Source organism: Protomyctophum bolini (genome assembly GCF_963924005.1).
Source record: "Protomyctophum bolini genome assembly, chromosome: 2".
NCBI classification, from domain to species: Eukaryota; Metazoa; Chordata; class Actinopteri; order Myctophiformes; family Myctophidae; genus Protomyctophum; species Protomyctophum bolini.
In genome coordinates this window covers 23,680,804-23,703,973 of record NC_137863.1, presented here as the reverse complement: position 1 = coordinate 23,703,973, position 23,170 = coordinate 23,680,804, and the positions used below count along the sequence as shown (strand labels likewise).

The following is a 23,170-nucleotide window of genomic DNA, read 5'->3' as shown; positions in this document are numbered from 1 at the left end:
AAGTACATTTCCCATCCACTTGTCCGGGCACAAAAGTCACTTGTCCTGAGCATGAGCACACACAAATACTTTTTAAATCAACTAGCCTAACTGTAAGTTGATTTTGGTGAATACATGTTTCAATATTAGATGAATATTAATAAGTTAATACCCCTAGAAGGTGATCTTATACATTTCATGTATTCCACAATTGTGTAAAAATCCTATCCGAACAGAACACGGTTACTATAATGATCTCATCAGCATTTAAACTTGTACCACTGCGTCTGCAATCACCCAATAATGAATTCCTAAGATTTGGAGTCGTTTTGGGGACTAGTTTCATATTCATTTGAAAGTTCTGGCAGAAAACCTGTATTAGTCAAATATCACCACTTTTCCATGAGCTGTACACGGACGACATTCTCTCCGGTGAGGGGCCCGGAATGATTGCAGGACTGAACATATCAAAACTTCCTTTAGGCACATGAAAGTGCAACACACCTGTCAATTGTCTCAAACATCAACTGTTCCCAAAGGACGTTTTCATATTTTCAGTCCAGCTTTTCCTCCTGGAAAAGTGGGGATATTTTACTTAACACACGTTTTCTGTCAGAACTTTCAAATGAATATGAAACTAGAGGACAATATCTGTGACTCCAAGTCTTTGGAATTAATTACTGGGTGAGTACACACGCAGTGCATACTTTAAATGCTGACGTGGTCAGTCTGCTAACCGTGCACGGATAGGACCGATCTATGGCTGGGTATTTGGAATACATGAAATGTATGTACGTAAGATCACAGAGGGCTAACTATCTAGGGCTATTAACAATATTGGGAAGGTGATTATTAGGAAAACCAGACAATAATGCTTGGCTGCTAGGAGCGCCACAGAGTCAATTTGAATGCACTTGTCCAGAAAGATTTATTACTTGTCCAAGACAAGCGGACAAGCCTTAATGTCAAGCCCTGTAAATAAAGACAGATAAACATGACTTTAGCTAAATTTGTGTGTTGACTGAGGCACTTTTTGAATAAGTCAGACTAATTTTTATTTTTTTCCTATAAGTCAATTTTTCATTTCTTCTTTCCTGAAAACCTTCTTGATCCAAAGGAAGGCTATCCATCATGACATGAAATCAGTAGCCTACTGTTTCCTGTCACTTTTCTCCCAGCTTTTGTCACTGTAGACATTGCTGCGCGCTGCATAGATCTATTCTCTACCAAAGAGGAAACTCTGAGGACTGAGGAGCGGCTCTGCTCTGCAGTCGCACCACACCACCACCCGTCCACCCTCCATACTGTACCATGTTGCACACACACGCACACACACGGTCAGCGAGCGGAGCAGCATAGAGTGAGGAGGGCTGTTGTGTTGTTGCTGCTACAGACTAACCACTTCATTTAATAAGAGGAATCAGGAGGACTCGGAAGAGTCGAGGAGAGCGCACATCTGTCGTGAGTAGGTTAGCCTACTTATACCAGAGTTACAGATTTTTGGGAACAACTGTGAAGCTGGTCATGGTTGCGACACTAAAATGACTACAGGTAAGAATTCATAATAATATTGAAATGTGAGAATTTGACACATGGTAGCTATACTAACTATATGCTTTTAAAATTGAGAGTTAATAAAGTTACAGCAGAGAGAACAGAGAAAGAGACTATAATGAATTGGACTGTCACTAAATACAGCATTGACTGATTTAGGCTATTATTGTTGTAATTGATATTGCAATGAGGCAAAAGTCAAGTAAGTCACAGCGACAGCTATACAGATGGTATCAGGTAGGCCTACTTCGCCCCTAAAACATCTCGCCCCTCGATTTTTTCCGCCGACCACACGCCGACCGCTCGGTGCCGCGGGTGTGGTAGACCTATTTATTGTTTTACTGAGAATAAGGTTATAAAAAGTTTAGGGTTAGGCATATGGGTTAAGTTTAGGTATAGACCGTTTTAGGCATAGTTTTACTGAGCTTATAATGTTAGGAATAAGGTTACCGTTTAAGCATAATTACTTAGGTTACTTTAGAAATACCAGGCCGCGCAGTTCTGCGCGCGCGCGTGTGTGTGTGTAAATTAAATCATGTTTTTTTAATTCAAATGGTCAGTTCAAGTGTTGTGAAGAAATGTAAAGAAATGGTAGTGTATATTGTCCCCGGTCATCTTCCTATTACATTTTCATTCATAGGCTACACTTTTAAATCTTGATCACATCGTGATAGTGTGTGGACTCTGCCATCAATGAATTATTGAACCAAGAAGTATTGGTCTTGGATGATGTCAGTGCCAGTGGATTCAGGACTTTGACTGTATTGTGTAAATGAATGCTTACATACAGTAGTAGCCTACAGCATACCGTACAAATCTCGTCCTTTGTTTTTTGTTCCGACCTTGTCTTTTGTATCAGTAAAGACTATAGTCTAAAAAGGGTTTCTCTCCAGTGAATCACAGGAAGTGAGTCAGGGAAACCCCTTATTGTTGAAGGTTGTGTTTCTCAAAGAGTAAAAATCCAGTTCCCAGGTACTTTATCCTATTTATGTAAAAATTGGAGACTCTAGAATAGCATGACTAGTCCTTTCTGTGTTAATTGTGTTTTTACACAACATTTGCATTTAGGATTATTATTCCAACACCTACATTTTAACATATTTTTAATCATGGCATTTTACTAATAATAGTTTATCTGTAACATGTAATTGCAAATAGTAATTGCAAATGTATCTGTGGCGGGCATGTATAGCTCATAATATTTAGACAGTTGCAGAGCTCAGTAATAGCAATAGTACAAAATATCCATAGGTTATTTTAAACTGTAATCTTACAATTTCCTTTTCCTGTTGTTCTTTTAGACTACACCAAGCCTCCCCTTGCGCCGAAGCCAAGACTCATTTGTCACGCCAGCCTCAAGCTGCCTTCCCCTCTCATGTCAAGAGCCTTTTCTGCAGCCAGGGGTCCCAAACCGCCTATAGCCCCTAAACCCAAGGTTTTACATGATTCTAATTGGAGGGACCCTGTGGATCTAAGCACCCAGGAAGAGTGCATTAATGGGTCTTTACTGCCTTCGGATGAGGAGCTGGATCAAGAGAATGAACCAGAGGAGTCTCTGAACAAGACTATCCAGGCCAGGTCACCTGTGGAGCTACAGTTTGGCATCTACAGCCTCAGCTCAGGACAGATTGTCTCATGGGAGCAGGAGGAAGAAGAGCTGAGCGCACTGCAAGAATATTCAATTCAGGAGACGGAGGAGAATTGGAGATTATCTGACACCGGTGTAACAGAGGAGGCAGACTCTCTGGAAGCAATGGAAGTCAGTGATGCTGGGGGTTGTGACGCAGGCGAGGCACTAGCCGACACGGATGGCCTCTCAGTCGGGGACCTTTCTGTTATCAGCACTGAGGATGAGGCAGGCTGCTGCTCCTATGATGGAGCACCTAGGAGGGAGGACAGTGAGATGACAGAGAGTGGAAAGATTCAGAACGAGGAGGCAGAGGACTCTGCGGCAGATGTCTCAGCCGAGTCTTTCACAGAGCAACCTGTTATTGTTCCCTGTGAGAATAAAAACACCAGACAGGAATCGTTCTTGGGGGGAGAGGAGGTAGAAGAGAGATCACCAGATTTGACTGATTGTGGCATCACTTGTAATTCCCTGAAGGCGATGTGTACTAGTCATGAAAAAGCCAGAGGCTTAAAGATGTGCTCTGTCAATGATGAGCAGCACACTCATATATCTTCCATTATTCATGGGCAGGAAAAACTGCTCTTAAACGCAGATGATGGACATCTCTGCATAGAGGTTTCTCTTCCCCTTGAGCCTTATTACATTTCTTCTGAGGACATTATAGAGACATTGTCGAGCCCAACCGATGACAAATCTCATGAACTACCTGAAAATGAGCAGGGATATTCACTGGCAAACAGACATCCAGCATCGCTCTGTGAATATGAGGCCATTAGTGAGGAGGATTCTGTAGACAATACACAGATAGAGTGCATGTCCTCTGAAGATTACGTGGACATAGGAAATCATTTGGAGGACAGCAGTGACAAACATGCAAAAATACCTTGTCAGAAACGCTCTGTCCAAAGTGAGGAATGCCAGTTTGACGCGGCAGAGGCTTTCTTGGTTCACTCCCAGTCGAGGTTAAGGCTGGTATCTGTCTCAGTGCCCAGAGAGGCTAGCACCTTCCTGACATATGCTCATATGTCAGGAAGCCGGCTGCTCTCCCCAAATGACTCTGACGTCTTCAGGGATGACGAGGACCTGGAGGGTCACATCGTTCCGTTCCTCGATGACACCACCACGGACACAGAGCAGGACCTTAGCGACGAGCATGTCTACGAGGAGGCGGGGCACGACTCAGAGGGCGAGAACATACTCCCATTCGACAGACGCTCGGCCATGGTGATGCGCTCCCGCTCGCTGTCGGCCAAAGTACCGTATTATGTGACCCCACGTGAGAGAGGCTCTCAGGTCAACTTTCAGAAGCTGTGCTTGGGGGGATTTGGCCAAATGGGACCGGCGATGAGCAGCAGCCCTCTGTTAAACATGCCCAGGAGCAAGAGCTACTCCAGGCCTCTGGGTGTGTCCATGTACCCCCGCTCCTTCTCCATGGAGGGACGGGACGCACCTCTGGGCGCGTACAGGGGCAGGGAGCGAGGGGACGATTACGTCATCAGCTCCTCCGTCAGCAGCCTCTCCCAGCGCTCGCCGCTTCCATCCACACCTACGTCCGTGGTGGACATTCCTCCCCCCTTTGAGCTGGCCTACATCACAAAGAGGCCCATCACCAAGAGCTCCCCGTCCCTCCTCATTGAGACCGACTCCCATGAGAAAGACAAGAAGAAATCCTCCTTCAAGCGCTTCTTGATGCTCAAGTTCAGGAGGAAGACGGGAAGTAAACCTGTGGCGGACGTCAACCCTTCGTCCTGCAGGCCCCCGTCGGAGCCCGGCCTCCACAGCGCCCCCAGCAGGCTGGGGGGGGCCTCGGACAGACACGGTGCCAGAGAATCTCCGCAGCTCGATGGCCACTCCGCTGCCAAGCCTCCGGCAGCCTCGGAGAGCCCCTCAGTCTTCCTGTTCTACAAAGACGGCAAGAGAAAAGGGGGCTCCGTCGCGTTTCTCAATCGGGGCGTTGGCCGCGTGGAGTCATTCGAGGACCGCTCCCGCGTGGCCTTCACTCCTCTTCCTCTGACGAAGCCTCGCTCCATCTCCTTCCCCAACGCCAGCCTCTCGGACTACGAGAACATTCCCGCCATCAGTTCCGACTACGAGAATGTTCAGGTGCCACGCCAGAGGCCCGTTCCGCAGTTCTTTGACCACCCCATGCGGGGACTGTCGTCCGCTAACGAGACGGACGGTTATGTGGACATGAGCAGCTTCCCGGGGTTTGAGAGCAAAACGCAGTCACCCGAACAGGAACCTGAAAGGTATGGATAGTTGGATACCATACTCTTCTAAATCCAGGAAGTCCTAAAGTGTTCTTTGTATGTGTGTGTGTGTGTGTGTGTGTGTGTGTGTGTGTGCGTGAGCGTGTGAGTGTGCGTGGGCGCGTGCATGCGTGCGTTTGAGGGAAGAGGAAAGGAAGATAGAATGCATGAGAGTACGTCCCAACATGGATGGATGCTCCTAGAGGTAATATTAGTGATCCATGCCACCTTTTATACTGAGCAGTAGTCTTTTTTATTACTGTTTGGCCACTGGGTGTGTATACTATGCCCCTGGGGTAGAGGATTTATAACTATTTATTATAGAAGAGGGTCCCTTGCTGCGGTGACCACAACAGGCATGGATTGTGGTGTGTGTGTGTGTGTGTGTGTGTGTGTGTGTGTGTGTGTGTGTGTGTGTGTGTGTGTGTGTGTGTGTGTGCGTGTGCGTGTGCGTGTGCGTGTGCGTGTGCATGTGCATGTGCGTGTGTGTGTGTGTGTGTGTGTGTGTGTGTGTGCGTGCGTGTGCGCATGTGTGTGTGTGTGGTAGGAGGGGGCAGGGTGTAAACAGAGTGAAATACTGTATACCTTCCTTATTGTATTGTACTCAAACATATATTAGGCTCCCAGGGACCAGATGTTAGGTGTGTGTGTGTGTGTGTGTGTGTGTGCGTGCCTAACTCAGTACATGCGATAACTACTCACATTGTAGAGACATCATATTGAATCGGAAATTATAATATAGGCTGTGGACTTTTCTTAGTGCCCGGCTACAATCTGGAGTGGGGTGTTCATGCGAATGTTACACTTGCTGTAAATGAATAGTCTTTTTCAGATTTGAGTGTGTGTTACGGTACCTTCTGTGATCTCCCATACAGGCATGCATGAACCCATCCCCCTGTATGGCTGCTCGCACACAGCCCCTATCATACACACCTCTCAGGATGATTAATAGTCGGAGCATTTTGGAGTCATTGCTCTTCCCTTTAGCCAATCAGGCAGAAGTGGGGTGGTGAGATACAATCTTAGTGTTGGTTTGTACTCTAGTCAGCTGTTGTTTACAACCAGGCTTGTTTCTGTTGCATGTTTACCATTTTGCTGGTTTTGGCCCCCCCAAAAAACTGTGAAATACTGTTCTGTGTAAAAACTATAGCCTATAGAGCGCCGCAGTGACGTCAGAGCCAGACCCAGAAGTAAAAATCCCATTCACCTGGACCATAGGGAATTCTCGTATCAGCCATAATATCGTAACAATTCCATGTACACTTACCATTGTGGTCGTGGTTGTAAAATGGTTCTATATGCTCCTGTAGAAACCCCAAGCATGCATGCTATCACTCTAGTTTTAGTAAAAACGATCTTTATGCGCGACCTCACGGAGAAGTACTTCATTACCCAGAATGCTAAAGTCCAAACATCCGGTGATGTCGACGTCTGTGATTGGTGGAGGTTGCGGTTTCCGTGGAAATCGTTACTGCCCCCTGTTGACCCGCCATATTAGAACACTAGTATTCTAATACCGTTTACAGGTATACGTGCAGGTACAATGATTTCTTTATCGAATATGTTACGGTATTTTAAAAATGAAGAAAAGAGTGTCCGCCGCGGTGAAAACCACTATGAGTCTGGCCATGTCCTGGCATGTTCTTTTTCACAAGGCCAGCTTATTGGCTCTGTAAGAGCCAGTATGAAGAACAAGACATACAAAGTTATGGTGAGTTCAGAATTAGTAACTAACGTTTATCTCTCTACGTCTACATAAATCAAACTGACTCAAACAATTCATGTTATAGTGGGAATTACAAATGAATTAACGAATTAATAAACAGCAGGGGAGAACACAAGTACCAGCCAGAAGTAACAACATTATTTATGATGACTGATGTTAAAATACAGTAGTGTACAGCAGGAGATCTCACACACACACACAGTCACACACACACACAGTCACACACACACACACACACACACACACACACACACACACACACACACACACACACACACACACATTAATATTTTAATGGCCAGTGGTGCATGTACTCAATTTGTTTTAGTAAAAAAAGTAAAAGTATCAATATTGCAATGTAGAAATACTCTGTTAAGTACAGTCAAGGTAATCAGAAGTTACTTGTAGTACTCATTGTGCAGAATGTCATGTTTCACAAGTTATTATATGTATACAATTTATCACAAAACAATGAGACATGTTGTAAGCTTGTAGATTGGCTATAAGTGTATATTTTGTAATAATAACCAAAATCTATAAAGTAACTAACTGCCTGGTAACTAAGGTTTTCAATTAATTGTAGTCGAGTAACACAAAATACATTATACATTATTTAAATCATGAGGTACCTTTGGATTTATATAAAATGTAATGATTAGGTAAGAACATATGCTATCCATTACATTGAAGCTGTGATTGTTATTTTTGTTATCAAGTATCAAACATTGAAGCTGTGATATCATCGTATACGTCTCGTCCATAATGTGAACGCCGACTTGTTCTTCGGGAAAGTGTGGAAACGGCAAATATTGACCCCAGGCCGGTGGTTGCAGTCGGGAACAAAGCACTGCACCATACTTATGTTATGGTACAAAAGAACAGATAAACTTTTTAATGTAGACTAGAAACTATAATCAAAGAACAAACACTACACGACTGACGACTCCAGTGCACAACGCGGGCAATTTCTCATTCCAGCCTTCCAGGAAGTGAACGTCAGTCGCAATGCTTCATGGGAGTGTAGTTTCAGCATTTTGGACAAAAAGTATGTACACAGTGTTGTACCCTGCCCCTTTTTTCTTCTTTCTGATTATTTATTCGGTGCAAAAAATTTAGTTTATTGTCATGATTTCTCACGACTCGAGTTGGCTTTGTACGAGCCTTAAAAGGTCTTTAAATAAATACGGACTGAATTGGCTATGACTGAAATGAATGGTAAGTTACTTCCTGGGCCGTTCGTCCGTTCTGAGAGGGGGAGGGACTGCGACGCTCTATAGACTATAATTATAGTCCAGAGCGATTTACAGTAAGCAAGGAAAACACAAGGTAATACATCAAATGCATAGACAACAGTATCATCAATTATTCGAAAACGCCAACGTGGACTATACACAAAAAGCCGAAGCTTGTTGCCATGTCGCATAGACATATTTAACTAGGATTACGATTTGTCTAAAAATAAATCTATAATCTGTGCATTGAAACACACACACTATAGATAATATTCCTGGCCACGCCCCCAGGTCTGCCAGGTCTGACCTGTCTCACCTGGCTGGCATCTGTTTACATAAAGTGCCATCTACTTCCTTCTACAACTGTGTCTGTCAATTGGTGAAAATAGCTGATCTACAAGCTCGGAGTGTCAATTTTTTGTTTTACATTTTGAAAACATAAAATACTGTGATGCAATGTTAAACGTTCATGTTTGTAAATATGTGACAGCCAGGATTTGGGCAAAAATAGCAGTTATTGAATTGAATGATTGAAACAGGTTCTTAGAGGTTGCAGTTGCAGTATGGTTATGGCATATTGGGTAGCTGTGTTGATTGTATGTGTTGTCTGAGGGAAAGGTGGATTTACTGGGGATGGCATGCTCATGGCTGGATCTGCCCCCAGTCTCTCTGTAGTAAAATACGTTTGGGATTAATTGGAAAGACCCCAGTTCATCAGGTTTGGGTGCAGACTGCAGAGATGTTGAGCTTTTGGCACAAGATACAGTATTTTGTTCAGCTGTGGTGTTGTTTATCTCTGCTCCGCTAATGCAGTGGTTCTCAACCTTTTCTAGCCATGACCCCCAAAAGAATCATATTTGAACTTGGACCACCACCCTGACAAACACTTGGAATGTAGGAGTTGAGGCACAACATTTTGTTTGACGCTGTGAGGCGTTGTAAGCTTGTAGATCGTCTATTTTCACAATTTTCCCCCAACATCTGGGGACCCCCTTTGGGTCCCGACCCCCAGGTTGAGAATCACTGCACTAATGTACTGTACTAAAGTAGTGGGGAACAGACAGCACTCACACAATGGGGAATCCCCCCTTGGTCAAAGGCAGATATTAGGTTTCTGGACTTCAGGCAGAGCAAATTATATTATAATTAGTATTATAATCCACTACTAGAATAGGATATTATTTTTATGACATTCAGTGAGGTTTTATGACAGAATGAGCACCATTCTATATACATTGATGCATATTTTATTTGAGAATATAGTGAAGCAATATCTTCTAGACTGCCAGTGGTTGGTTGCTAGTGGCATATGTTTCTGCCCACAGACACAATTAGAGGACATTTGGAAAGAACACATCTCTGCTTCAGTGGTATCATCTGAACAAATTGGCTCACTAGAAAGCCTAGGGAAAAAAGGGAGAAAAATAATCTTTTTTTATATATCTTTGTTTGTAATGTATCACTTTCAATATAGCCTTTGGGCCTCATAAGCCTTCACATCAAAAAGAAGAGTGGCAGGGGCCATGATTCAATGCCTGAAAGCCAAAGGCTGGAATGGCCTGAAAGTAAGGAGTTTATCTTAGTGTTACTAGTGAAATATCTTGACGGCTAGAAAGGTGGAAACTCAGCATACAGTACATTCTGGTGAAAGTGGTTTAAATACCCCCTGGTACCCCAAATAAAACTGGATCCCATTACCATTAATGACCCATGAAGGACCAATATGTGTTATACTGAGATCTGAACTGCTGATCATGTGTAGCTAATTTCCACCTCAACATTGCTAAATCCACAGGCACTTGCAGTAAAGCATGACAATCATTCTGGCACAACATTCAGTGATAGATTTTTCATTTATAAGCACATTACTGGGAGCCAGTGAAGTTGTGATGTGGTCTCTGAATCGGGTTCTGTCGAGTATGGGTGTGATGAAGGGAAGGCATGGATGTATGTATCTCTGTAGCAGTTTGCTGCTTGTTAGACGTTATAAAAAATAGCAAAAACAGATCTATAGCAACATATTTTGAGCCTGTACATTGGCTATTTTTTCTACTTGAGTGTGATGAAGTAGGACATTGATTTATGAAATAAATAAAATAAAATAATAATAATGCAGTCCTTACTGTACGATGATTAGAGCGATACATCAGCATAGGTACATAATGCTCATCTCATTGGTTGAATTAGATGAATCTCTCCTAGATGGAGAGAACAAAGTATTCACACGATACAAGCCGTTAACTTAAATGATGTCTTGAAAACTGAAATACAAGCACAATGTTGCTACATGGTTGAATCACTCATCACACATTGCTCTTCTCCATAACAGATGATTTTAATTTAACATTAATGTTGCAGGCAGTGCTTAAACTTTATTAGCATTCATCAGGGCTAAACTACAGGCTAGACGGTGTAGTACAGTTCGTATTTCTGTGTGTGTGTGTGTGTGTGTGCGTGTGTGCGTGTGTGCGTCTGTCTGTCTGTCTGTCTGTCTGTCTGTCTGTCTGTCTGTCTGTCTGTCTGTCTGTCTGTCTGTCTGTCTGTCTCTACAAGTGTATGGTACATTTCATTAACCACTGACGCCCTGATTTATACAGTACTTTAGACTTTACTTACTATACTTTTCTTTACTTACTTTTGTACTTCATGACATTGTTTTGAAATGGGACGCCAGATTGAAATGGTCTAATGTGATGTGATGTGACCCTGTCCTCAGTGCCTACACAGAAGCCTACACAGTGTGCTCTGTGGCTGCTAGCGCTGCAGGAGAGGCTGGGAAGGAGTCCGCAGGTGAAGAAGAGCAAGGGCGTACCTCAGAGGAAGAGGAGGGAGGCATGGAGAGCACTTATGATAAACAGGTGAGTAATTAGAACTGTCTACTACTTCATGTCTTCCCCCATCTCCCTTCCGTTTCCTGTCAGCCTACTGTCTGTCCCTTCAAAACACCAATAAAAATAAAAAGGCGTAAGCAGCAAAAAGAAATATCTAAAAAAAAAAAGAATATGAACCTGGCTGAGAGGTGATGGCAGAGTAACAGAAGAAGGTAGGATGTCCGCACACCGTTCTTAAGCTCCCAATAGTTTATTTAAGATAGAAGGACTCAACGTTTCAACCCTTCCTTGTCTTCATCAGGAATGAGTGCGGACATCCTACCTTCTTTCCATGTATATTTTTGGTCGGCACCCATCAACATTTTCTGAGATGTGTCCCTTTTAGAGTAACAGATTGGGCTTGAACACTAGACAGATGAATGTTGGTTTGAATGTTACATCTAGAAGCTATAGATAGAGATTGGCCATATCATTATTAATCGTGGGGTTAATATTCTGTCAGTGAAACTAAACCTTTAAATTTGAAGGACTGACAATTTGACATGTATTAGGCCAGTTGTTCTCAAAGTGGTGTCCGGGGACACCCAAAGGTCCTTGGAGGGGTTCCACATGTGTTAATATAGCATCACAATCATTTTAAACACTTAGTTTATCCATTTAAATGTTGGCTATTCAAAAATAACACATTTACAACTGACATCACTTCGTGCTGTGCTACGAGCTTGTACAACAATGTCGATTTTGTTTTACATAAATATTTTGTTCTGAGGGTCCCTTTTTCGGATGGGGTTCAGCGGCCATATCAATTTGAGGGCCCTTGGCAGTTGGCACAAATACGTTTGAGAACTACTGCATTAGGCTATGCAACCCCATTTGTTATGATTTTTTTGTTTTCTTTATCGATCTACACTGTAAAAATGTTAAATTAAAGCTGCACTATGTAACTTTCTTCCTCTTCCACCCCGAATTTGAACCTGGTTTCCTGCAAAAGTGCAGACATTTTTACCATTGGAGCCTGCCTGCTTGCTCAGGGGATAAATTGAACCTTGACCATCATTCAGGTCAAAATTCAGATCCTGTGTCTAGGTGAGACATCACCTTTGACACAATCTAAATGTCCCAATAGAAGTGCAGGGAGGCAAAACACAACCACCCCAGTTGTATAAGTTGTATTGTAAGTTTGTAACATACCATATACATATTGGACAATTTATTAATTAAAAAAAGTTACATAGTGCCGCTTAGTGTACAAATGGAGAGTGTACAAAGTGTAGCCTACAAACACACTTAAGCCCTAACCACACCAAAGGGTCAAGACGGTTTTAGCGTTAACTCCTTGCAACCATTTGGACCCAAGGAGTTGCATGGTGACACTTTGGTGTGGTTAGGGCGTTAGAGTTATAACGGTCCATTGGTGGTCTCCGGACCCAACATTGAGAACTAGTGTTTTAGATCCATACACACCAAGTGAATACTGTAATTTTATTGTTTACAGCCCGATGGTCGATCGAGAGCCTTTTACATTGCCAAAGAGCTGGTGGATACAGAGAGACTGTAAGTGACATTTCAATTCATGTTCATTATCACTTGAAATTCAAAACCGGTCATGTCATTGTCTGTGCACAGCTGTGGACATATCAGTAAGACGCGTGCTGCGTGCTGAAACAAGCGTCTTAATATGGCACAGTTGAGAAGCAGGAGTTAAAGTATTAATCTCGTGTCATGAGGTCAGATGTAGATTTGCTGGCCGGCTCCATATATGCAGGGTTTGATGAGGTCTGGCCATATGTAGCGTGTCTTGAGTGTACAGGGTTTGATGAGGTCAGATCGACGTCACAAGGCGTGACGGACTGACGGCGTGATGGACGGACTGACAGGTTTTGCAGGTTTTCATAGTAATCTGCGAGCTACAATCACAATTAACATACAGCACATACATATATATATAGTTTTTCCATTAATGGCTTTATAGTATTTTTTGTCAGTCATTAAAACGCTACCAAATTCACCTGAATGATTAATAATAATAACTTTAATTTAATTAAGTCAATGTTGGCTTTATTTCATTTCATGCTTACAATTAGAAAGACTAGTTACAGCTAGACTTTTCAAATCAGTCGAGTCCATGCCTTAAAATGCATTAAAATGCAACGATAATGCCAAAAATAATTGCATAGTGATATCTAGCGTGTTAGATTACCTACAGTACTAGTATCTCAAGTAATCTTTGAGTTGATCTTCATCCAGTACTGAAATGAATTGAATCCAGTGGCTTCCTTGATCAAAGTACCGGTATGCTTTGGAAAATGGTCTGTGGTAATGTCCAGTTGTCATTGAATTGTCCTCAAAAGGCTAAACATGGCAGACCACTGGTATGGTTCTATAATAAAACATATTTCCCCGTTCGTTAACTAATTAAGTCTTACTACCACATTTTTATGCACTGTCATTTTGAATTCTTTATCTATCTCTGTCCACAGACACGTGAAAGCTCTCAAGCTTCTTCAGGAAGTAAGTGACAAATGATTCATTTGTAATTTATATTGTCACTGTCAGACAGACACCTTGTATGTTCCACTGTTTTTTAGGCTCACTTTGATAACTGTTTGAGGAGAACATAGCTGTGTATTATGTTGTAGGTTTGTTTCCTTTGCTAAGCAAGAGCCATAACTAAGTAGCCTTGCCGAGCCATGAAGCCCATAGGGCAGGAGACTATCTCCTGTTTCTGTAGCGTGAGGCAGCTTGATGTACAAGTACACCCCCTGGACATGACGCTATTATGTCGCAGGGACTTACCCCCAATCCAACCCTTGATGCTGAGTGTCAAGCAGGGAGGCATTGGGTCCCATTCTTTCCCAGTCTTTGGTATGACCCGGGCGGGGATTGAACCCCAACATCCCAGTCTCAGGGCGGACACTCTAACCACAAGGCCACTGAGCTGGTACAAGCAAGAGCCATGCTGCACCACTTTTAGTTTGTCTGGTCAGCTGTGTTCAGCTGAGGTCAGTTGTAGAGCATGTGAAATATGGATACATGCAGTATGACGTAGAGTTATGCAATAATAGAGCGTTCATATCATTTAACTACTCTGACATATGAACAGTTCTGTATGTTTTGATTTAGTCTTACGGTAGTTAGATCAAAATAAAAAAATACTGTATTTATCCGCTAGGAACTTAATTTGTGTGAAAGGTGTTAGACTAGACAACATATTGACTGACAACAAGTTCATTGTGATTCTGAACATATACAGTATGAGTGTAGTTTTAAACTGTTGAATTATGCTGCTTACCCATAGGTAAATATAAATAGTAATGAATAGGGCCAAGCACCCAGGCTAGCTCAGGCATATTAATGAGTCTAATGGAAGTCGTCATAAAGCTTGACATACTGTACCCTGCTTGGTCTTCAATGGGAGTGACCTGAGTGCAGCTTGAGGGTATGTCTGCCTTGGCAGTGACCTCATGTTCTGTCTGCTTAGTGGTTCTGGGTTCAGTCCAGTCCAATGTTTCTTTCTGCTCATTCCGTCTCTTTTGTTGTTGCTCGTAACCTGGGGATAAAACACCACTTCTTCACAGTCAAAAAATATCCTTGATATGAAAACACGAGACATAAGAACATAGATTGTGTGTCTACGGTTTTGAAAAGGCCCCCACTTGAGTTGATGGAACATTTATGGTCTGTTTACAGAGACACCCCTCACGGCACTTAAGGAATTATCTAATGTTCTTTACTTTGTACATCTATCTGAGGAGATAACTGCATGGTTGCTTCACGTTATTTACTATTAGTCACTCTAAAAAATGTCTTGAATTACAGATTTCACGGTACTGTCTGACAGCATCGCAATATGTTCGAGATGTAGAATATAGTTTGATATATGAGTGTATTAGTCAAATCATTTTGTAATTACTATGTGGTGGTGGTGGGGGGGGGAGGGCAGCATGTGTGTATGAGAGAATCAATATGCATACATACATTTCTCTTGTTTTATGTTGTGTGTTTTACATGACATTCCATTTAACCAATAATCAATCACAAAGTATGACAATTGTATTGTATTTGTATTGGTAAGTACTAAAGTTACAGTATTTGTGAATATTAAAGATTTATGTTTAATACATACAACAAACACGTGTATAGAAACCATTAGAAAACTTAGTACCATGGTCTGAGCTGTATTCAGTAGCTGGTTTTGGTAATCATGCATGAATTAATTGATTATGTATATTTTCCTTCATTCATTAATTCCATTCATTGCTGGTGTTAGAATTTGGTTGGGGTGGCCTGGGCCGGCTTAGCGGTCCAGGCACCTTGGCATGATAGTGTGTTACGGGTTCGAGTCCCGATCCTGTCTACCTAGTGTACAACTATCAATAAAAGGCAAAAAGCCCCCCCCCCCCCCTTCCCCCCCAAGTAAAGAACAACTTTGCTTTAACTACCCACAAACTCATTTCTTGGTAATAATATTGTCATGCCATTAGATGGCCTTCCCATAATGTGGCCCCCAGGAATACAGATATATTATTTACTGATATATTTCAGCTGTTACAATTCCAATCATGCAAACATGACACACTTTAATTAGTCTATTTTAGTAGCTTAATGACTATAGCGTTACAATTTCATTGTCTTTTTATGTCCTATCTATTTATATTAAAGTTCATAAAGTTAACATAAGTAAACTAAATGCATTTGAAATTAAATAATAAAATAACTTTTCAGGATTCCAATTACAAAATAGCAGATTTACAAGTCTGTGCGACACATTTTGAGCTCGTAAATCTGCTATTTTTGCTACTTTTGTGTGACATAGAAAGCAGAAAGTATGGCATTCATTACGAGAAAGTTAAAATACGGAGATATGAGGGTTTTTTGCCTGACAGTGTATGCAATGTGGCCCTCTGGAGTGATTGTGGAAATATAGTGGCCTTCTCCATCATCAAAGCTGCCCACATCTGCATTAGAGACAGGGGACAGCATCGTGAGGCCACTCAGGTGAAAGTGTGTCCTGAATTTCATAAGGGACGAGCTGGCAAAAAAAAGAAATCCCATCACGGTCACGCTAATTTTCCACACAGGACTTCCGGGAAGCGGTGGGGGCCGCGGTGGGGGAGGAGGGAGACCCTGTGCTGGATGAAGAGAGACTGAGGGAGATCCTCAATGAGCTGCCTGATGTTTACTCCCTGCACCGCAAGATCCTCACCGAGCTGGAGAATCGAATCCGCCACTGGTGAGATGTCGCTGATGTTCCGCCGTGCTACACAGTAGCTGACTGCCTGATTTATAGTTTCACGTGCATTGTGTCGTGATCAAAGACTAGGCAATCTATAAGCTCACAGCGCTTATAGATCGGCTATTTTCAGTGGGCAACACCGGCCTGCAATTATATAAAAAATGAGTGTTAACGCACGCACGCACGCACACACACACACACACACACACACACACACACACACACACACACACACACACACACACACACACCATGAATCAATCACACATGGGGGGACAGGGCATTACCAGTACCAGTTATCTCTTGCTTTACATCGAGGCAGTGCTTCACTGAATACATGCATTACCGGTACGCATCTCGGCGGCAATCCATCTTTTACATGTGCATGCCTCCTGGTGCGTGTTAAATGTCTCTCCCATGGTGGCTACTGGGTTTCACCCACTGCTGACCCCTGGCTGCAGGGAGGAGAACCAGAGGATCGCAGATGTCATCCTGGCCAGGAGGGCAGAGTTCCTGGTTTTCACCACGTACATCGGTCACTACGACCGCAGCATGAATCTTCTGGACGACAGCTGCAGGACCTCGCCTGCCTTCGCCACCATCGTCCGCCAGTTTGAGGTCAGTAGTGTTGATTTCATCGACGAAAAGTTTGTCGACTACTGTACCTTTTTTCCCTGACGTGTGTGCGTGTGAATATAATGACAGAGACAAAGTGTGCTCTAGTCAAGGAGATGAGGCAGATATGCTTGGTTTGGTTTACTGTGCGAGTCTTAAGCTACACTACACTACACTAAGCCAGTGGGTTGTGTGTGGAAATCAATCCTCCCACAACATATCAAGCTCAGCCTCTTATCGGCAACTGTAGGGTCTGTTCTCCTACTGGCTGTGAATGCTGGACCCTGAAGCATGCCCCTACAGACATCTTTTTACACACATCTCAATACAGTCAATACAGGTTTGAAGGGCACATGGAGGGTGAACCTAAATAAATACAGAAATGACCAAATTTATCCTCTGGCTACCACAGTATACACCGAAGGCATGGCAAGCAGCGTATAGTAGTTGGAAATATATAAAAAGACAGATAGAGTCAAGACCTGAATGATTTATCCTGCGTGCATCAGTCCAATTAATGGAGCTCATTGCTGAAGTTCAGGAGCAGGGCCACACCTCCAACGCAGCTACCTCCACCTCCTATCAAGCCACCTCCAATCGGGCCACCTCCACCTGTGTACATAAAGCCCATCCAACCCCCGGTTCTCCCCCCGTTCTCGCTTTCGTCGTCCCACCCAAATTCTCATCCTACTCCCTCTAACATCTCCTAACAGATCCCTAAGGGGGGTCTGACGTGCCTCAGGAGCATGCCGGATCCCCGAAGCTTCCCCACCTCGGCTCAAATCCCCGACGCCGTCGATGGCCCGTCGTGGGCCATCACCACGTTGTGGTATTCATGATCATGTCCTTCTTCCTGTTATCAATAAACCTGTCAAACGTTTTCATCGGTGGTGTGGTCCTTGATAGTGAAGTTTGAGTTAGTGCCAGGTGTGTGTCTGCTTAAAGCAGCCATCTCCTGTCCAACATACATCTAATGGAACTAAAGATCATCAATCTGTTTCATTATGTGTCTAGTTTTTTTTTATAGGGACCTGTGTTTAGACAATATTCTCAGATAGCTTAGGACAGTTTATTTATTTGTTTTGGTTTAAGCAAGATGCTCCAGTACATTCATCTATCCACACACGTTTCTGAGACTGACTGGTTTGGCATGCACATATTAGTGAATGATCAACAACTTTATTATCCTCTGTGCTAAAATGATGCTTTAATATATTCTCCAATGCTGAGAACAGAACAGAAGGGGGGCAGAGAAGCTGACCATGGCTAATTAGACGATGCACATGTCTTTTTACCGTACCTGTCCCATCAACATATTGCCCTGCCAGAAGTGTGACATTGATTTGTGACCGCTTGAAGTGTGTGCTTGTGAGTGAGTAACCTGGGGATAAAACACCACTTCTTCACAGTCAAAAAATATCCTTGATATGAAAACACGAGACACAAGAACATAGATTGTGTGTCTACGGTTTTGAAAAGGCCCCCACTTGAGTTGATGGAACATTTATGGTCTGTTTACAGAGACGCCCCTCGCGGCTTAAGGAATTATCTAATGTTCTTTACTGTACTTTGTACATCTATCTGAGGAGATAACTGCATGGTTGCTTCACGTTATTTACTATTAGTCACTCTAAAAATAAATGTCGTATTAGTGAATGATCAACAACTTTATTATCCTCTGTGCTAAAATGGTGCTTTAATATATTCTCCAATGCTGAGAACAGAACAGAAGGGGGCTAATTAGACGACGCACATGTCTTTTTACTGTACCTGTCCCATCAACATATTGCCCTGCCAGAAGTGTGGCATTGATTTGTGACCGCTTGAAGTGTGTGCTTGTGAGTGTGTGTGTGTGTGTGTGTGTGTGTGTGTGTGTGTGTGTGTGTGTGTGTGTGTGTGTGTGTGCGCGCGTGTGTTTGTGTGTGTGTGTGTGTGTGTGTGTGTGTGTGTGTGTGTGTGTGTGTGTGTGTGTGCACGCACGCACGCACGCACGCACGCACACACACACACACACACACACACACACACACACACACACACACACACACACACACACACACACACACACACACACACACACACACACACACACACACACACAGTTGATGTTCTGCAAGGCAAAAGTGCTGACCAGCATTCTGTTATTGGTCCCTTCACTTTTACAACTGACCTGTGATTGTGCTGAAAGGCCCTTTGCTGTATAATGTTCTATTCCCACTGCTTCTCTCTCTCTCTCTATCTCTCTCTCTCTCTCTCTCTCTCTCTCTGGGTCTGAAATCACTACAGTATCCTTCCCTACAAAGCCAAAGTGCAGTAAGTACGCTAAAAACACTTTGAAGTGTTTCAATTGGCCAGCCAAATACCGATTCGGTATATAAGTGATATTGCACTAATTGTATATCTCATCTCTTCATGATGTAATTGTTTATCCATGTCATTGTCTCCAAATATGTAGTTACTGCACTTTGGCTTTATAGTGATTGATTGCGCCATTTTGTAGTGGTGTCTGAATGTAAAGGTACAGTGATAATTTTATTATACCCTATGGATAGAGATTGTGAAATTCCTGAAAAGTAGGGTACAACCACCTCCTCTATTGGTATAACCAAGGGGCTGGCCCAGTTCTGGAACGGTCGAGAAATGACAGAGTTACCGTGTGGGGGTCCCTGGGGAAATGCACCCAGGGGGCCGGGCCGTTTCCGTCAAGCCGCTCCACGTCCAAAACGTTTGAGAAATGGTGAAAACCAACCAAGCTATTTTCGTGCTTGGACAGACAGACCCAGGGACCCAGAGACAGACGGCACACATATCTGTGTAATAAAAAAGCTTATGCAAATAGTTTATAATTAAATCTACAAAGTAGCTAGTAACTAAAGTGTTCTAATAATTGTAATGGAGTAAAAAGTATTTGCCTCTGAGTGAAATGTAGTGGTGTAAGTATAAACAATTGGAAATACTCCAGTAAAGTAAAAGTACCTCAAAATTGTACTTAAGTAGTACAGTACTTAAGTAAATGTACTTTGCTTAGTTGCTTTCCACCACAGCTGAAATGTGAGTTAGGCGTTGCATTTGTGTGTGTCTCAGCAGCATGTGTGTGTGTCTCAGCAGCATGTGTGTGTGTCTCAGCAGCATGTGTGTGTGTGTGTGTCTCAGCAGCAGAGCCCAGCCGGGGAGAACATCTCTCTGAAACATCAGCTCCTCCAGGTGGTTGTTCGCGTGGCTCAGTACCGCATGCTCCTCACCGGTGAGTCTTCACCTAGGACTGACCTTCACAGACGGTCTGGTCAATAGGCGTAGAGCAGTGGTTCCCAAGCGTTTTAGCTTGAGTCGAGACCCAAAGAGAAATGTGACTTTTGCCCGGGACCCAAACTAGTGAAAATAGCATACAGTATACAAGCTGACAACGCGTTGCTTCGTTGTGAGCTTGTTGATCTGCTATTTTCACTACTTCTTTTTTATTTATTTATGGAAATTATAACATTTTCTGGCTATATTTACACTTTTTAAAATCTTTTGAAATAAGATATACTGTATATAGGAAACGGGAAAAAGGGGATATTTACCTGCGACCCACAAAAATCATTCTTCGACCCACAAATGGGCTTCTAACCCACTGTTTGGGAAACAGTGGGTAAGAGACATTCAATCATTAATCATTATAACTATTAGACTAACTGGACACTGTCTTACCACTATTGTACTGATTATTATACTTCATTAGTGGCCTTAACTTTATGATTTGCTATTGTGATTCGCTAATTTAATTTGCCTCTTTTTCCAGATTACCTAAACAACCTCTCTCCAGACTCCAAGGAGTATGAAGACACCCAAGGTACAGCAGCATAGCTCACGGCAGAGAACTTATCATGTCTCTGTCGGCCATTAACGGGAGAAATTAAAGCTCGCTCTGCATTCTCTGTTATTCATTTTCTGGTTCAAAGTGTTTACGACCTCACAGGGAGTTTGGCATGTATACACAGTCAGGAGAGAGACATTTTGAGTCTTTCTTTCTTTCTGTCGGTCCGCCCGTCCGTCCATTCTTCTATTCAATTCAAATTTATTTAAGTGTCAAATCACAAGTTGTCTCAAGACACTTTACATATAGAGCAGAAAACAAAGATCCACTCCAGAGCAAGCAATATTGCGACAGTGGCAACGAACAACTCCCCATTAGGAAGAAACGTCAAGCAGAACCCGACTCTGGGGTGGGCTGCCATCTGCCTCGAACCTGTCGGGGCAGAGAGAGGGGAGAATAGAAAGAAAGAATTGAAGAAAAATAGACAGGGAAGGAGATACAGGCAAATACAAGTAGTAGCAATAACAATACTAGTTGAGGCTCTCTTCTACCTGAGCACTATGTGTAATTAATTTCATGTCTGGGATTTATGGCAACTGTTTGTTGTTTTGTGTGTGTTGTGAATTATATCCATGCTGTCAGAATGGCAGCCTCTGGTGGACATTCTCCATTCCCTGCATCCACAATCACACATGTGTTTTCCATCACACCACTCAACTCATTAGCCAATCACAGTTTAGGTGTGCCACATATAACCAGCAACTCACTCCACACTCCTCACTCAGTCTCCAGCCAGGCAACATGCAGCACCTGCAGAGCTCCCTGAGTCGTCCCACTACTCCAGCCATGCGTACTTAATGACTATAAACCACGGCTTAATGGAAATACACTGCCACATTGTTGATAAGTTACTTTGGTGTCACAATCTCTCTGACCAGGGATACTTGGGTGGTCAGCTCATAATCCAACTAAACACAACCAGCAGAGAATATTTAATAGTGTGGTTGTCTATTTGTGGGTTGTTCATTGTTTGTTGTTTTTATGTAAATTGTCCTTGGGTTCATGAAAGGTGCTATATAAATTCAAGCTATTATATTGTTAAGTTGTTTTTGTGATCTCATATCCCAAGCCAGATGCTTAGGCACTCCCATTATATTGTCATTATAGGTAAAAGTTTAAAACACAGTTGTATGTATTTGTTTGCCTATATGTTTTAAATAGAAACTTGATTTCAAATATATCAGTCAAAACATTGGCAATCAGTGGTCTGCAATTAAGTACAAGAATGGGTTCTGGTCAATTCCCAAGCGGAGACAGACGAAAGATGTGGCACAACACAAAGTTTGATTATAAATCCTAATCACCTCGCTCGTGACATAAGGTCTCTCCCTCTCCGTTTCTCTTTCTGTCTCTCTCACAGCTGCTGTGGTGACAGTGTCTGGCATTGCGGATCAAGCCAATGACAGTTTGAAACACGGGGTGAGTGTCAGATGCGGGCACTTGATTGATTCATACATTGCCTTGTTAAACATAAAACCATAGAATACTGAAGTTCTGATGTCACTCGCTCATCCACATGGGTCACGGAAGTTTGTCTCTGGAAAATAACATTGGGTCATCTTAGAATCATCTCACAAAAACATGCAGTAATCCTGGTCTCTAAACTGCCTCCCCCTGGCCAGCCTGATGGAGGGGAAAGGAACTGGTTGGAATAACGTGTTCCTTCCACGCGCTACGTCCAACCAGGGAAACTCCCCCCTGTCAGGTGTGAAGGAGCAACTTGGACACTCAGACATGAAGGGAGCATGAGTTAAGTCCGTTGCTCTCCCCAGGTTGGCGGAGGGTGTGTAGAACCCAGGATCACAGTAGATGATTGGCACAGGGGTGAAAAATGGGTTACAAAATCGTGGGATAAAAATATATTAAAAAAAAAAGAATCATCTCATTATGAATTGTGGTCCAAAAATAAACAAATTGTCCCGGCGATATTGTCAGGGAGGTGGTTCGGTATCATTTAAACTAGTCCGTCACTCATCTTTGTCCTCTCTCTCTCTCTCTCTGTCTGTCTGTCCCGCTCTCATCATGTCCTCTCAGGAGAACCTGTTGCGTCTGGTCAACATCGAGTACAGTGTCCGTGGTCAGAGGGGCCTGTTGCAGCCTGGCAGGGTAGGCTATGATAACAACATTGTCTCTCTGCCATCATACTCCCTTCCCTCCTCCACCACCCCAGTGTTGCCCTTTCTTTATCCCACCAGCTCAGCTGGGAATCCCCTGCTTCTCTCTCTCTCTCTCTCTCTCTCTCTCTCTCTCTCTCTCTCTGCG

At 43.1% G+C, this 23,170-nt stretch overlaps 1 protein-coding gene across 7 annotated transcripts in view; it reads left to right on the top strand.

Annotated features, from left to right (window-relative positions):
* Window positions 1-1,328: 1,328 nt before the first annotated feature.
* fgd5b (FYVE, RhoGEF and PH domain containing 5b) overlaps window positions 1,329-23,170 on the top strand; it is a 41,630-nt gene continuing 19,788 nt past the window's right edge. For 5 of the 7 annotated variants that reach the window (XM_080792262.1, XM_080792258.1, XM_080792261.1 and 2 more), the window contains exons 1-11: window positions 1,329-1,530; window positions 2,835-5,412; window positions 11,087-11,228; window positions 12,697-12,755; window positions 13,682-13,712; window positions 16,283-16,434; window positions 16,899-17,055; window positions 20,206-20,296; window positions 20,834-20,884; window positions 22,269-22,327; window positions 22,943-23,014. In XM_080792262.1, coding sequence (XP_080648388.1) covers window positions 1,521-1,530; window positions 2,835-5,412; window positions 11,087-11,228; window positions 12,697-12,755; window positions 13,682-13,712; window positions 16,283-16,434; window positions 16,899-17,055; window positions 20,206-20,296; window positions 20,834-20,884; window positions 22,269-22,327; window positions 22,943-23,014 — 3,402 coding nt within the window. In that variant the 5' untranslated portion in view covers window positions 1,329-1,520. The remainder of the gene's footprint in view (window positions 1,531-2,834; window positions 5,413-11,086; window positions 11,229-12,696; window positions 12,756-13,681; window positions 13,713-16,282; window positions 16,435-16,898; window positions 17,056-20,205; window positions 20,297-20,833; window positions 20,885-22,268; window positions 22,328-22,942; window positions 23,015-23,170) is intronic. The other 2 variants (XM_080792260.1, XM_080792259.1) reach the window with 1 other exon arrangement.